Below are 17,144 nucleotides of genomic sequence, written 5' to 3'. Positions count from 1 at the left end.
AAAGATACAAAAAATCACTAAAATACATGTAATACTCTTCATTTAATCTCGGGGAAGTCTGGGGTTCTACTGAATACCATTTGGAGAACACTACAGTGTAAACAATAAACTGCCCTTAAGGGCGGACATGCTCAGCGTGGGTCAAAATGGAGCTTCTATTGCATTTTCAAAGCATGATCCTGGACATTCCTTAAACTTTGTAGATAATCTATTTATATAATTTTGAAGCTTTATTATCCTTTATATTTATTTTAAACGTTTGATGACTGCATAAAGTTCTGATAACTGCTCTCGATTTATGCACTGACGCTCATTCAATATTGGTGTATTTGAAGGTTGCAACACACACTATTGCACGTTTATAATATGTGTTATATTTTCGTAGGAAACTCACACATTCAAAATCCTACTTCAAAATGTAGTGTATTGAGGAATAGCCTATCTGAATTCTATTTATTAATGCGTGGTTTTACTCTTGAGTATGGCAATTAATTTAGGTTTGAAAGGAAATACATCGCTAAAACTATATTACACATGTAAGATGGAAATGAATTAATAATACGAATTATACCTACTTAGTAATTATTCTAAATAAGGTAAATTCATTGAATAATTGGTTAAATAACACATAATAGCGGTGTTTTTTTTTTGCTTAGATATAACTTACAAAAGAGTTAACGTACCTACTCATACGAACATTCTTTCGCTGAACTGGCTCCAGAGCAGTTGCTGACTCGTTGTTTTATCGCAAAATTGCGTTCAGCGATGAGGTTAATTTTTAGCATACCTTTAGTAGTAATACGTAGCCAAGCCAAGTTCAACGTCACATCGTAATCAAAACTAAGAATCTTAACTTCTCATTTTTTGAGAAAATTGTCATGCTATTTGTGGCAACGTCTAGTGGTCGTCATGTATGGAGAGCCATTAACAAAGTGCTTGCTTTTGTTTTATTCTGGCTCTATCGAGTCTTTATTTTTCAATAATAATTACCTATATAATAAACTTTAAAGGAAATATTGAGTTTTTATAGGTTATCCTGATTTTTTGAAAATAGCATATATTTTTCATTAAAAACTGGTATAGCGTCACCCAAATCGTGTCGGAAATAATCCTATAAAAAACACAATTTTCTTGGTAAAAAAAAACAATAATGTACTCAAAACTATACACACACATACAGTATATATTGATATGTATATTACTCTAGAGGCGGATAGACGATACATAATGAAATATTATAGTATTTTGGAGTAGCAGCTCTGCAATATTCTAAAAATATTTGCGTTATAATACTACCATAGATAGATACATACATAGAACCATCATAGGAAGTATAGCTAAGTAAAAATTTCAATATAATTGCACAATAAATGCATAATAATATTATCTTCATCTCTGGCATCCACGGACCAAAATTGTTTTTACTTCCAGTAGGATAAGTACACTTTTCGACTAAAAACCAAAAATGTTTTACAGAGTTCAACTAAAATGAAATTCACGTTAAAATTTTCACATTAAAGTATGAAACCGTTATTTTTTTCAGAATAAAATACATTTACAGAACACCATGCTCAAATAAAATATGATTAAAAGACGGATGGGTACTGCAGTTATAATAGATATCTAATTATCTTATATAAAATAATAATATTGAACTATTGAGAAAATATCGTGGTATTTGAGGCTTTCATTCTTTCCGCATTCTTGCTATGGTTATAAAAATAAACAACCTTGTACGTTTTACATAATATACAACAACCTACCCTCTAGGTCTAGATTCTGATTAAATTTTCACCACAATGTGCGAAAATATCCAGGCGTATTGTTTCAAGCTTTTCTCACATCTCACATTTTTAATTTCAAAGCATATTAATATTCAATACTAACATTTTAATTTTTTTGACAGCTCCCTTTTATAATGAGAACTTATTCTCTTTTTATCTACAATTTAAGAGTAAGTTACCCATGCATTATTTAATATTATAATGTCCATACGCGCAGGGCTGGATCTCGAAAACAAATCATTAATCAACGTTCCTTCTAAGTCAGACAAGATTTTGTAGGATATATCACATATCAAGCCCCACTATATTCAGACAGCGGCACGAAACTGTGAATTTCGATCATAGTGCTAATTATTGCTTATACTTCGATTGCAATATGGTAAACTGTTAGTAGATGATAATGAATGGCAATTCGCTAATTAATATGAACGAAATAAATACACATTTTATGGTGTATGTAAATAGTTATTGATTTTCGTGTGCTAAGCCACCCCGAACAAATACCATATTTTCTTTAAGTAAGTTTTCTGTACGAATAAACATTTCCGTGTTCGGAAATTGGGAATGGATAAAAATGGCAAATGCTATAACATAAATAATACGTACCTACCTACAGCTACATCATATATTATAGAATATGTCTAAGATGTTATATGATCAATATAGTTTGACATTCTGACGCTTTTGTGAGACTTCGAGATAAGTATATGATTATTTTTCTGCTTTATTTTCCCCTCAAAACATTTTCATAAAACTGACTCATATTATTTATACACGTCAATATGATTTTTTCGGTTCAATGAAAACAATTGAATCATATTTTCTGATTGAAGCTTATCGGAAAAGCAAATATGTGGTATAATTTACATTATAGTCTATACTCTACAACAGCGGTGCCTAACCCGTAGTTCGCGAGCATCGTGTTGCTCGCGTACCGTTTTATTGTGGCTCGCGGCACGTGTATTCAGATTATGTATTAAGCACGCAGTGTATATAAAAAATCGACAAAATTGCTACTCACTGTGGCAACACCTCGTCGGCAATCACCACAGGCGAAAAGGCGACAATTATATTTATCATATAGTTACCCGAATAATTATGTCTGAATATGAGATAGAGAAAAAGAAAAAACGGACACTTACAATTTTCAAGAAGATTGAGAAGCACATTAGATGCCCAACAATCTATATTTACTTAGCCCGTAACTAAATCAAGGTCATAATAAACTGGCCGAAGACATGCAATGCCAGTCTTCACATTGCTTATTAATAAGTTTTGTTTGTCCTGTATTGTTTTTAATTTGTAGTAGATTAAAAGTAGTAATAAACAGTAGCAGTGTAATATTATTGTGTTTTCTTTTACCTATTGTGCTGATTTTTTTTTTCAAAAAAAAGATCATTGTCCTATTTGTGGCACGCCCAAAATTTTTAAATTCTTAATTTGCTCAAGATAGATTAAAGGTTGGGCACCACTGCTCTACAGTCTACTCTCATATCAATGTTTTCTTGTGCGGAGTAATTTAAGATTGTTTGTCTATGACGATCAGACGTCTAGTTTTTTTTATAATGTATATTTAGGCATTACGCTAAATCTGATTTATCCAAACATTTTCATTGTACTCCGCCCATTCTCATAGCATTTACAATATCATTCATCTTTCTAATAAAGTAATTCAAATACTATATTTTATTGAGCATTAATTTTTTAATTTTTTTTAAAACGAGATGGTTTTTCTGATATAACCAGACATATTGTCAAAAAATATAGTATTAATCAGTGGCGAGGGGTGGATGTAGGCTGTTAAGATTCGACATAGATAGTGCTCATTAAACTTTGTCAGTCATACTTATTTGTTTTCATTAAACTATGAATACAATTTGCAGATGGTGCTGGCTAGTTTTTAATATTCAATTAAGGCGGCTCTCGTGGTACAGTACGTTAGGCGCTTGCCTTCCACCCGGGAGTTCTGGGTTCGAATCCCGGTCAGGACACAATATGTATGTGTATTTCTCAAAGCCTGGGTGTTTGTGATTGTTCAAAATTACTAACAACCACCTTGTACGAAAAAGCAAGGGCATGGTTATTAATAATTTAAAAAAAAAAAAAAATATTCAATTAAACACTGCTCAAACCAAACCAGAATAGTTGAGGTATGATATGGGCGATCCGACAAAAATAGTTCACATTTGTTCATTCATACTTATTTGTTTTCGCTGAAAAGAATACATATTACAGATGATGTTGATGAGTTTTTTTTTTAATTAATGTACAATATTGTACATATACATCCATTACACCAAACCATAATCGATAAAAAATAATCTTCTATATATAAAATATTTAAAACTATGTATGGTGTAATGGTATAATTTTAGATATTTTATAGATAAACGAATATTTTTTTACTGTTATCTACTATGGCATGGATTAGGGATGGTATAATTGAATTTTAAAAAGTAACAAACACTATCTACACATCGTAGTCTGAGTTCAATGAAAACAAATACGTCTGACTGACAAAGTTTAGTGTGCACTATTTATATGTCGAAACTTAACAGCCTACCTCCACCCTTCGCCACTGGCATAAATTAAGTGACCTTGTTATACGAGGGTGGGTCAATAATTCCTCAGAAAAAAGCATTAAAACAGGTTTTATTTTTGAATTTTTTTTATATTTCTCAACATAATTTCCTTGGAGCTCAATACACTTGGTTAGACGTTTCTCATTTTTTTTAAACCGTCAGAAAAATAAGTTTTCGGAAGGTCCTCAAAATAAGCATTTGTCCGATCGATGACTTCTTCATTTGAAAAAAAACGTTGTCCACTTAGCCATTTTTTTAAGTTTGGGAAAAAGAAAAAGTCACTGGGGGCTAAATCTGGCGAATACGGTGGGTGGTCGACCAATTCGAACTTCAATTCTTCAATTTTAGCCATTGATCGTAAACATGTGTGAACACGGGCATTGTCCTGATGAAAGAGGATTTTTTTCCTGTTTAAATGAGGCCGTTTTTCTTCAATTTTGATTTTTAGCTGGTCCAATAAAGATGCATAATAATCCCCTGTTATTGTTTTTCCTTTTTCCAAATAGTCAACGAAAATAATTTTACGTGCATCCCAAAATACAGTAGCCATAACCTTACCAGCTGATTTTACGGTTTTCGCCTTCTTTGGACATGGTTTGCCTTCGCAATCCACTGCTTTGACTGTTCTTTCGTCTCGGGAGTATAGTGGTGTATCCATGTTTCATCTACAGTCACAAAGCGACAAAAAAATTCATCCGGATTGCGTTGCATGAGCGACAACAGGGCTTTAGAGGCCACCACCCTACTGCGTTTATTGTCGACTGTGAGCAAACGCGGCACCCATCTTGCAGAAATATTTTTCATGCCCAATTTGTCATGTAAAATAGAAATGACGCTACCTTTTGAGATCCTTGTAACCTCAATTATCTCACTCAACTTTAATCTTCGGTCACTTAACACCATATCGTCGATTTTATTGATCATTTCTGGTGTAGTCACCTCTACAGGACGTCCTGAGCGTGGTTCATCCTTTGTTGATGTACGACCACGTTTAAATTCATTTAACCAGTTATAAATAGTTGCAAGTGAAGGAGCAGATATGCCGTGAACTAAATCCAACTCATTTTTTATTTCCTTTGCTGTTAACCCTTTTATATTAAAATGTTTAATAACAACTCTAAACTCAATTTTCTCCATTTTCCATTTTTCCATTTTCCACAAGCAAATTTTTTTTTTTAAATGTACGAGAAACACACAACAACCCGACCAATCTGATTGAAACTTCGCAGCATACTGAATCGGTAGTGCCGCTGCATGAAAACAAACCGCTTGCAGTACTAGTCGCGCCACCTGTCGGCTTTTCTAAGGACTTATTGACCCACCCTCGTATAATGCGAGTGCGATTTCATGTGGTAAACACTGTTATTTAAAAGTATATTTCTTTTTTTGTGTCCCTCATTGTCGAGAATCGTGATTGCTTTCAAATGTCCTAGTTATACTTCTCTAGCGAACCCTGTATTCCTCCGTCCGCATAGCTCACAGAAAGCAGCGTGGCGATGGCGCCTAGCATCACTTTGACAAATTGCAAGATCACTCAACCAAAATACAATGTAAACTAATAGTGCAGAGTGTCTCAGTGGAACAAGGTGCGGGCGGCCATTTTATCACCACGTGAGAATCGGTGGAGCGGCAAACGTCCCGACGCCACTTGCACGCCAGTCGAGGTTTTCCAATGACTATTTTTTTAAATTGTTTGGCACTATTATAGTTCTTAAATCTTCCTTTATGTTCTGTTTCCATGTAGAAATTAAAAATATATATTTACCTACTCTATCGATGTACTTTCCTAGACAATTTATAGCAAACATTTTTGTATAACTCCCCATTGTAACTGTGTCTAAGGCTAAGATCATATTCGTAGTGCGTAATAACCAATACAAATGCATTTGTTTTAATAAAAAAAACCCTGTAACCCCTAATCCTATCTTGACCCTCTGCCGCCATAAGTCATTGGGTTACTATTAGGGATTCCAATCCAAGGATCCCGAGCTATTTTCGATACCTATGAATCCCGGGATTCATAAACATAATCCTGAAACTTTCTTTTTATCAATTGTTATGGTAAATAAAATAAAAACGAAAATATAACAGAAAGAATACTTTTAATAACCAATAACTACGTTAGAAATAAACTGAGTTTGAATGAAGTTTGATTTATACTCATGTGTAAGTTGCCGATTCATTTTATTTTTTCACATAGATTAATAAAAATGAGAAAGGTTGGAAAAAACAATGCTTAGCACTATTAACAAAGTAATTCCACCATTCCACCATACATTTTACGGCAGTTTCATATTTGGCTGACTAATTAGATTTATGAAGCGGAAAGGCCATAAGTACACCATGATTTGCTTTACTATCAGAAACAGCAATCTCATATTAAATTCACATTACTATTTATATTACAATATTATTTACCCCAGTAAACTTATGTATTTCCGAGATTGAACATATACAATATTAACAATAAATGTCTTAAATAGTATAAATTATACTAGATTTATTTTTGATCGATTTTATCAATGTTATTTGTAAATATAAAAACTTTATATTAACAATGGAAAAAAATGCCAATCCCGGGATTGTCAAATTGTAATCCCGAAATTCCGAAATTCCGGGATCAGAATTTTGGCTCGGGATTGGATTCCCTAGTTACTATAGAATAACGGAAATAAAAAAGTGAAAAGCGAACATTTGTTTGCTAAACTCGCTTCCTAGTGCTCTCTCCTATCCTTGTGGTCATAACTTACCCTCCAGATCTCTCCACCACCCCCAATAGGAGAGCAGCGCAAATTTTGGGAATTATGTTTTACATGGAAAAATCATATCAAGTTTCATATTATGAGACACTGGATAGGTCAGCAATACCCAGGGTGCACCCACATTATAATATAATAAAACAAAAAAAGTCTCACATTCACAAACTTTGTTCGTGATGGCCAAAGTATTTAGTATAATCGTAATAATACTTACATTTTATTTATTACCTGGCGGCGCTTTTTAGTGGACTGTAATTTGGGATGATTGTGAATATCGATGATTTGCTAGGGCGGTTTAAACGGTAGGCGATCCAGTCACTCATATTGATGTTGTTCGGCTATCTGGCTGGAGCAGGTCCCAGGTTCATGCAATCACGTCCTCGTAGGTGGATGGTTCTGAGTGCTATTCTCACGGTTACACTTAAGTTTGTATGAATGATGAGACGCAGCGTTCGCTCGAACCATATCAGATTTAGCGCTTCGACGGTCGTACAGATATGTTATATGAGACACCTGTGCCGGTAACACGGCTTGGTAGGTAGTCTAATTAACTGAGTTCGTAAGGAGACTGGAATTGAAGCATTGCTTCGACGACGGTTACGCTGTAGCAAGTTGACACGGTCGTGGTCTACGGATAACTGTCTTGGTATCAATCACAGGCGACTGATGACTAGTTAAATAGTTAAGCGCCTGGATGACAACAATAAATGAGGATAGTAGGTATGAGATATTTGTGTGGGTTTAAAGATTGGATTGGGATTATAATCGGCTAAACTATTACCCAATAGGTACTAATATTCATTTTTTGTCGAACGAAAAAATTATTAAGACAAGAAGATGAAGAAGAAAAGCTGCGATGATTATATTCATGGCAAAATAATATTATTAAACTCCTCTGTTTACATTGTACAAACGAATTACATCACTATTTATTAGTATCTGGATATTTGGATGGTCTGTCTTATTTATCAAAGAAAATAACGGTAATATGGAATAAAATTGTGAAACAGAAATATTTTCATTTGCTTTAATTTGTATTATCTATAAAAAACCTTTGATTAAGATTATTTAAGTTTTAGATCATAGCTTTTATTCATTACAATACGACTGCTTAACCTGCAAACCGGGTAAATCCATCTGAGCAATTTGTTCAGGAAATAGAATAAACTAAATAATTTGACTATCGAGCGAAATTTAACAATATTCCAAAAATACACTTGGTAACTTTTTATTTAGAAATAAGCTCCACTATGAATTAATTATAACTCAATTTTAGCTTCCCTTTTATATATAAAGAAAATTTATACAAAGAGCGGAGTTGTTCCATTTATTTAGGAATTTGAAATTTTGTGTGAGCATAGAAAACATGCTTTATAACAAAATTCCTTCAAAATCTCATTCTTATAATTATAAAAAATATGGAATACCTACTTAGCGAAAAATTCACATGTTGTTCTTCAATGTGTATTTGGACCCAGAGTATGGACCTACTAGATTGAGCAAGTGGCTATCGTTTCTCGTAAAAACAAAAATGTGTAAATGCAACCTTTACTTTGATGAAGCCTATTTAGGGTCGGATATGGTAAAAAATGGGATTTGTAACACGTGTAACAGAAAAAAGTATTAAGTAGGTATTCCATATTTCTAATAATTATAAGAATGAGATTTCGAAGGAATTTTGTTATAAAGCATGTTTTCTATGTACCGATACGTTACCAGCTCGGTCACTGTGGACCTATTACTAATTTCATTTTTAGTATAGTACAATTTGTTAAGGGGACGCTCTACAGAATTGCCCTTGAGAATTGAAAATATGATTTTTTTACATGTGGTCCGGAATTGTTGCTCTACTGGTAATATGCAAAGGTCGCCGACAATGCTTTGGGCTAAAGTAATAATAATGATCTCTTATTTAATTTAAATCATAACACTGTCAAAGTGTATAAAATATGGGGTGACCCAAAAATGATATCTTCTGATATACGTAAATGTTACTAAATTCAATTTGTTAATCAGGTGTTTGGTGTAAAACATTGCAACCAATATGATGGATAGCCACGATATAAACTTAATAATAATATATTAATAACGTTTTAACCTGAAATTGTCCGAGAGCTAAACATACGAAGGATGTTGAAATACATATCTACCTACATTTTTATTTCATGTGCTATCCAAAAAACATTATTAATGAATAGTATTTATTTTGAATATGTAAGACCTATTACATAACTATTAAAAAAAATAGGTACATATTGTTTAATTCTAATGCATATTTTAAAAAAAAATAATATAGTGATGTCTGTTTATTATAAAAGAAAGTGACTTTTCATTAAAAGAAATGAAAATATAATTAATTATATTTTCATTTCTTTTAAAATGGAATTCTACCAAGTAAATGCTAACTCAATTAATGACTTTTTATTACTTACCCGATTAGTTTAATTAATTTAGTCTGACACTTTTACAAACAAGTAACGCAACTTTACTTTTAGTTGGTAGGTACAATAATTATTAATTAATAAAAGCCAATGCAAGAAATAATTTATACTCATAAAAATGATTATTAACGTGGTCACCCATAGATTTTTTTTTTATTCAAAGCTAGCGATCGCAGAGAACAAGACAAAAAAAACTGCCGACTTTATCGAATCAATCACCCAGGGCTGTCGAAGACGTCTTACTTGTTTTTATGATAAATTGTTTTTAATTGTGTGCAATTTGGCGGGAAAATATAATATATACAGTTGCTTACCATTCGGTTATCCCATGAGCTGGGTTTTGTTTACTCTTCTGCTGACATCCTACAGTTTTATCTGATATTATAAAAGTCACACAGTACAACAGTGTTTAAATCTAATATGTAATGCACCGGTTTAATTAAAAACTATAACGAAATTAACGTTTTAATGATTTACAGATTTTCCTATGTTATATCAACTTAATAGCAATTTTAATGAGACCAGATACATATTACGATATATCCAAAATACACATCATCAGATAATATGTGAAATATTTTGATAAGCAAAAAAATAAGAACAATACAAAAATAACATAACATAATCAGATAGTCTTTTCATAATTATTTTAGATGAATGTTGTATGCCGTTTGACGCTTGGAAGTATGTAATTATTCCATCTGTACAATAAGCTATTTTTAACTTTAAATTTTTTGACAGCCCTGTATTCCGTCGGCCGGCACCAGGCTACGTCGCATATGTTATGTTTGGAGGTAATAATAATAAAAGTAATAATGATTATTCATTCGACCGAGAATTGTAAATAATAATTATTGCGTTCCTTAAAATAAATCCCCGATGGTTAGAGGTTTTTGAGGTTAGACTGAATTAAAATGACGTCCTTTCAACGCTGAGATTAGTCTCTGAATGAACTATGAATGACCTTGTTCCTGTTCAGCACTATAAAACAAATTATAATATTCTCCACGCTGACAATATGCTTGTAAAAGAGCATGGCAGCTGATGTTGACATATTGCTTTGATTATTTACCTATGTACCTGCTATTTTTACGATGTATGTTTATGTAAATAATGGTGGTTCATTATATAAAAAATCGTCTGTTTGGCTTGTAACAATGATGTAAGACTTTTTATTAATCAGTAAAGAAATCGCAAGTAAAACTTGTTACATCATGAATTGAATTGCGCCTATTTTAAGCAAAGCCTAAATTAATATGTTTAGTTTCACCCTTATACATAAAAGCTCTACATTCTTATAAGAAGGTTTTTCTTCAAGATCTTTGTTTTCATTACAGCTTTGGGACACCAAAGCTAATGTGTCTTATGCATCATTCTCACGCGGCGATTTTTATTTTTCAAATCTGCCAAATGTTTAATGTTGAATAATAAATCGATATGAAACAAACAAATTTGACGTGTCAATCTGAGATGTTAGTTGCCTATGCAACCAGTTGACTTGAATGTGAAAGGAGTAAAAGTAGAAAGGACCCCAACTTCGTTCAACTCAACGTGCGAGTTGGTTAACATTGTTCAGATGTGGTTCCTACTTACATTGATTTTAACTGTCATTCAATACATTGTTGAACGACAAAAATCGCCAAGTGAGATCGCAATAATATCGATCATTTAACCGGTACAAATGTATCTGCATAATAGGTATTAAAGTGGTTTATAATTTAAAATCTTATCTTGTAATATTAAAATGGTTTATAATTTAAAAAAAATATCTTGTAATAATACCGTAATAAATACATCTATATTATATAATTACTATGGAGCAAGGCTGTATTAAAAGCGCCGTTTTTTTCAAGAAATTAAATAAGCTGGCTTCGTATAATTTTACTTTTAGGGAGGCAGCTTTTAAAATGAAATGACAATAGACTTTTCACAAAACGAAATTACCACATAACAAACCTTGTAGATCAAATTACTTACGTAACCTAAACAAAATTGCTATTGTAAGCTATTTTTTTAGAAAATAGAGTCTGGCTGCATATATAGCAGTGGTCTTCAAACTGGGTTCCACAGCACCTTTCTGGCGGGGTTTCGCGAGTGAAAATAAAAATTCGCGAGTCAAAAAAAATCGACAAATAGACCTAGACTTCGAAAAATTGTGTAAAAAATGCAAGCACACCCCAGTCACTAAATATAATGCAAAGGTATGAGACAGCTGGGGAACTAGTTGATGCTACTAGTGAGTGAATTACATTAATTTTATGTTTAAAAATTAATAAAAATTAATAAAAATTAATAAAAATTACAATAATTTTCTTTAATTGTCTTTTACATAAAGTAACTGTAACACATTGATCTACTTTGAATATTATTTTAAGATATATTTTTCTATGGATGGGATGGGGTTCCCCGAAAAAAACTTATAATTCAAATTTTTTTGAATCTGGACATTGGTATACATTTTTCTGTTTGTTTCCTTTTACAATCATTTCGCTTTTTGGCCATACTCGTTATGAACAGCATGCACCTTTCCATACAGCACTGTTCTCCTCTGTGTTTCTGGATCTCTATTTTACTGGCGATTGCTGGTTACTGCTTAAACACTTTTCTTTTTAATCACAATCATTATTAAAGACATTGTGTAGGCGGCCAAAAGCACTTCACATTCCAGTTCTATAAAATAGTAATAAAACCTTTTAAAATATATCACGATGTCAATGCTAAAATAATGTCGTTTTATGGTAATATATTAAAATTTAATATATTTTTATTTGATATTGTTTTCAGCCCCGAACCGGCGAGCCTTTATTGGCTGAGCGCTACATCGCAAACCCACAATACAGCAGCGCATATAATGCCCCTGCTCATTCCAGAGGTCCAGCGGTCCCGTTACTGCAGCGTGAAGCACTCAGGTTTCTAGAAGAAATCGGCGAAGGGTGCTATGGGAAAGTATATAAAGGTATAATATAATATTAACTTAACATAATACATATTCTTCTTCTTTATCAAAGTTCGCTCATTAGGTGTACAACATGTGACGCATCCGAAAATCCCTGTCACTCGGCAGTTTTCTTAGGTTTTTCCAAATCATGTCAGCACCATCAGCTCGGGCGTATAAGCCACGTGGAAGATATTTGAGTGTGAGCCGACTTATAAAGTGGACCATGTGAAACTCTTCGGCTGCCGTCTACAAGAAGATCGGGGCCCAGTGTTGAATAACTTAACTGAAACATGTCTTCTGCTATCGAATCATAAGTCTCGGCGATCAGATGTTATATTATATTCGTACTAATCTATTGAGTCAAAGCCTTAACATAAAAGGGTTGGAGGCTTTATAGATATTGCTGTGTCTGTGTAGCATGGTCTAGTCATATTATCCACGAAAAGATTTTAAGATGAGCTAATACGCAAAGAGAATTTATAGCTACTATTAAGCGCAAAAAGGCTGCTTACCTATCTCATAATTCAGGAGGAGATAGAAGTCAGTATACAAATTAAGCAGAAGGATATTCTATTGGCTTCGTAGCCTCCGCAAGTGTTTTCATCGTAATATCGATGAAATACGACAGCCTCAGGATAAGGACACATCGTGAAATTTGATCGCCGACCTAAAAACGGCATCGCACGGAGAAAAGTAGGGATTGCAATACCGAAAAACCGGTTTCAAAAATCCAAAATACCGGTATTTTTGGTATAAAGAAAGCATGCACGTATATGTTATTTTTTCATTACTGACTATTGTAGTGTATATTAAATTAAGTTTTTTGCTGCCAAAACGCAAATATACTGACTGGAAAACAACAAAAGTTAAATAAAATTAAAACATAATCCCTCAAATATACTAAATAAAGATTTGTCGCGATAAATTAACATATTTCGAAAAAGAAAACATTCGTGGCAAATATTTCCAATTATTCTATAACTATATTGATACAACGTTTATAGAACATCCAAGGAACGTTGAATTTCAGAGATTTTTCTGTACCCAGGACTTATAGTATTTGTAAAAATTAGCAGTCCTAAAATATTATGATCTATACATATTTACAAAGGTCCACATAATTAATGTAGGTAGGTACTTTAGGCTGCTATACAATAATGTTTTAAATATATTTCAATAGTTATGTCTATTGGTAGGTACTTATTTTTTTCTGTAATATGTCTTGACGAATACCGATATTAATACGAAATAATACTATAATAATACTATAATAAAATAATAATATGAATAAATACAATAAGAAATACCGAAATACCGGTATTGATATATTTATTCGGTATTGCAATCCCTAGGGAAAGGGAATGGTATATAGTGATACTCCAGTATACCGGAATCTAATATAGTGACTGATTACTATAATGGGTGTCCAACCTTTTTTGTATTTGAAGACTCCATTCGATAGCGATTATCCCATACGTGGTAGGTACCTATAATAAAATATGTACATACGAATAGTTTTGATTATGAGTATTACATTATGAAACATTTATTTAGTAAGTAGGTATTATGTAATTAGTAACAACAATATAAAAAAATATATGTTTCCCTTAATTTTCATTTTTACAAAATATATCTATCTAGTATTTTTTCTGCATGAAATTTGTTCAATCCCGTAATTAGAAAACAATAGTGAAATTTTAACAAAAATCCCCGTCTGGTACCGACGTAAGTAATAATAATATTATTAATGTGACTAGCTTCAAAAATTATAAATGTTTCATCGACGTGTTGACGTATTTATTCCAAACTAATTAATTACTATCGGTGTTTCCAGTACATACTGATAAAACAGTGGGAAAAAATCAATGCACCGACTATAATCAATATTGAAAGAATACAACAGATTTAAAATTTTCTCTTAATTTACGTTGGTTGATAGTAATCATAATATTTTTCTGAGATTTTAATACATTTTTTAATTTATAAAATTGCCACTTTCATTAAATCACAAAACTAATCCTGAAATTCGAAGATTCTGATATTATCGACTTTGTGGGAATTCGGATCAAAAATCGAGCACAATAAATTGTGTACGTCTATTTAACGGCAAGCAAAAAATAATTAATTATGACATAGCCATAACCTTCACGCTATGGAGACCCATATGCTTCGCTTATATCAGTACTACTTTCTTTTTTTATGATATAAGTAAAATATTAAAACATGCTTATCATATTGTTATCTCCGTAATATTTTTTTTATCAACATACGAATGCAATTTGCAAAAAAAAAAGATTATTTATGATAAAAATTGATAATATTATAATATGGATTTAATAATTTTTCGGTCACTAATGGAACAGGGTGATTTTTTCTTGTATTCTATCATCTGCACATAATATTATAACCATAGGCGAAACTAGGGGTGTGCATGAGGAGCCCGTTGTAGGTTGGGGCGCAGAACTTAAAAAATAAAGTTGGTCATAATTTAGTATTCAGAACCACTGGTTTAAGAAACAATTTCAGTAATATGAGCTAAAGATATAACATCATAAATCGTCCGGTGCTCGAATTTAGAACTAAGCTCATGGCAGTATTAAAAGTATTGAATTATATGTCAAATGTTAGCATGTGGCGCCCTCACTCGTCGGACAACTTATAGTGTTAAATCTATAGTCCAATCCTTAGCAAATTAAAAATCAATTTAGATACTCAGACTAGGTAGGTAGGTACACAGTATTTTTACTTACTAGAGTGTCGGTGATACCAGAATATCCCTCGGTTCGGTGATCCAAAAATCAAGGAATTTTAAATGTTGGAATTGTGTAAAAAAAAAAAACATTGTTGTCAGCTAAAGAATTGCAATTTAAATAAAACGATTGGCTCGTGAAAATATTCAAATCTCATGAAAATACCAAGCATCTCCCAATGTTCGCGAGATTACGAGATCAGAAATTTAAATATATGGAATGGCACGTCTGAAACATGCAGGAAACATAAAAACAATAGGAAGTATGTTACCTTCTGGGTAGGGCAGTTAAAAGGTTTAATTCTCGAGTGTGGAGAAATATGACATAAACTTAAACACGTGTTGAAGGATATGTTATTTTCAACAGTTTCGTCTATACGCATTTAAATTAGCCACGTAAGCAAAACGCGCATTCAACATTGGTAATATTTGAAGACATCCCAAAGGCTTTCTTTAAAATCTTAGTATATAGAAGTTGGCTTTGCATTTCTATCTTATTAAACTGTTCTGTGGAAGCACTTGACCATCTCCAAATGTAATAGAATGTATTGTCACTACGTTAGCATGTACCTATCTACAAATTACATTGCATTTAAAAAATGACATATCTCTGTCCGTATTATTTTAGCTTTGTTTTTTGTCTCTTATATCATTAAATGCATTCATGTTTGATATTCTCCGTGCATTTCTCTCTCATGGCACGTTTTTATTAAATTACGTCTTTCATTATTAAACTCAGTCAAAGCTCACCTGAGAGCGACTTTGGTATCTGCTCCTGAGATATTCCTAGTTAAGAATTACTGATGCTTCACATCCAAATACAGAGCTTCGTGATACGCTCGATTAAAACTGTGTTTGGTGCGTGGGGAGGTTGGTTTTGAGAGTCTTTGAGAGTTTTGTGTTGTACCTACGTATCTACAAATTCTCTGCGTAGATATAAAATTACTTACCTAAAAAAGGTTTTTTTGCAATTTAATGCAGAAAATGCCTCAGCTAAAATTAATATAACAATATAAGCGAACAATGGCAAATTTCTCTAAGAAGAATAATCCCATTTCTTAAGGCTAAATTAAGGAGATGGAGAATCTAAATAAGGAGATGGACACAAATCCTTAAATAAATTTAATAACGTGATTCATAATAAAATTATTGTTCAGCTTTATATTTGTTGATAAAAATCATTATTACAGATCATTAAATATACCCAATCTGGACTAATCCGTTAATACTAGGATTTCGTAATGAACAAAGAAAGCATGTTGAATATTACAGAACATAAAATGTTATTTTAATAAACCATTGTTTAATATTTTCCAAAATTTACAAAAATATATGTCGTTAATCTATAATCTTTTATTTAAATTATGAAATCATTATTATTATTAAGTCGAGTTTTTCAAATTAACAATTAAATACAAACAATCTACTACGCGTAGTTGTAATGCTCATATTCTATAATAATATTAAATAATATATTTTACATTTTGTTTCATCTAGATTTTTGTTTATGGCAAAGTTCTGCGTGATGGTCAAAAACGAAGAATTTGGGGTATATTTGCAACCTTAGCCTAAATATACTGTAGGTTTTTATATGAAAGATAGAAAGAAATGTCGATATTATTCCATATGTTTGATTAACGTAGAAATTAACATTGTGTGATCTCATTGAATATACTAATAGTATTAGTGTAAGCGAGGTCGTATTAAAATTGAAAATAAAACCATGTTTGGTAAGTTAGTGTAGTTGTAGTGTATCATTTCTGTATACTAAGATATGTTTTTATGGTGCTGAATACTAATTGAAAAATAAATACTTGACAGTATGGCCAAGTTGGCGGTCAAAAATCACGTTGTTAATTTTTTCTGATTCGCCTAATGTTTTTTTAAGCAA

General features: G+C 32.1%; 1 protein-coding gene across 1 annotated transcript in view; it reads left to right on the top strand.

The window, feature by feature from the left end:
* LOC147066189 (muscle, skeletal receptor tyrosine-protein kinase-like) overlaps positions 1 to 17,144 on the top strand; it is a 56,619-nt gene that overhangs the window by 35,095 nt on the left and 4,380 nt on the right. Inside the window, exon 5 of the mRNA XM_085955735.1 lies at positions 12,351 to 12,522. Coding sequence (XP_085811861.1) covers positions 12,351 to 12,522 — 172 coding nt within the window. The remainder of the gene's footprint in view (positions 1 to 12,350; positions 12,523 to 17,144) is intronic.

Source organism: Rhyacophila brunnea, unplaced genomic scaffold (assembly GCF_057557595.1).
Source record: "Rhyacophila brunnea isolate RB1 unplaced genomic scaffold, BYU_Rbru_1.0 scaffold_5, whole genome shotgun sequence".
In the NCBI taxonomy this organism is placed as follows: Eukaryota; Metazoa; Arthropoda; class Insecta; order Trichoptera; family Rhyacophilidae; genus Rhyacophila; species Rhyacophila brunnea.
This window is presented reverse-complemented; position numbering and strand designations above follow the sequence as displayed.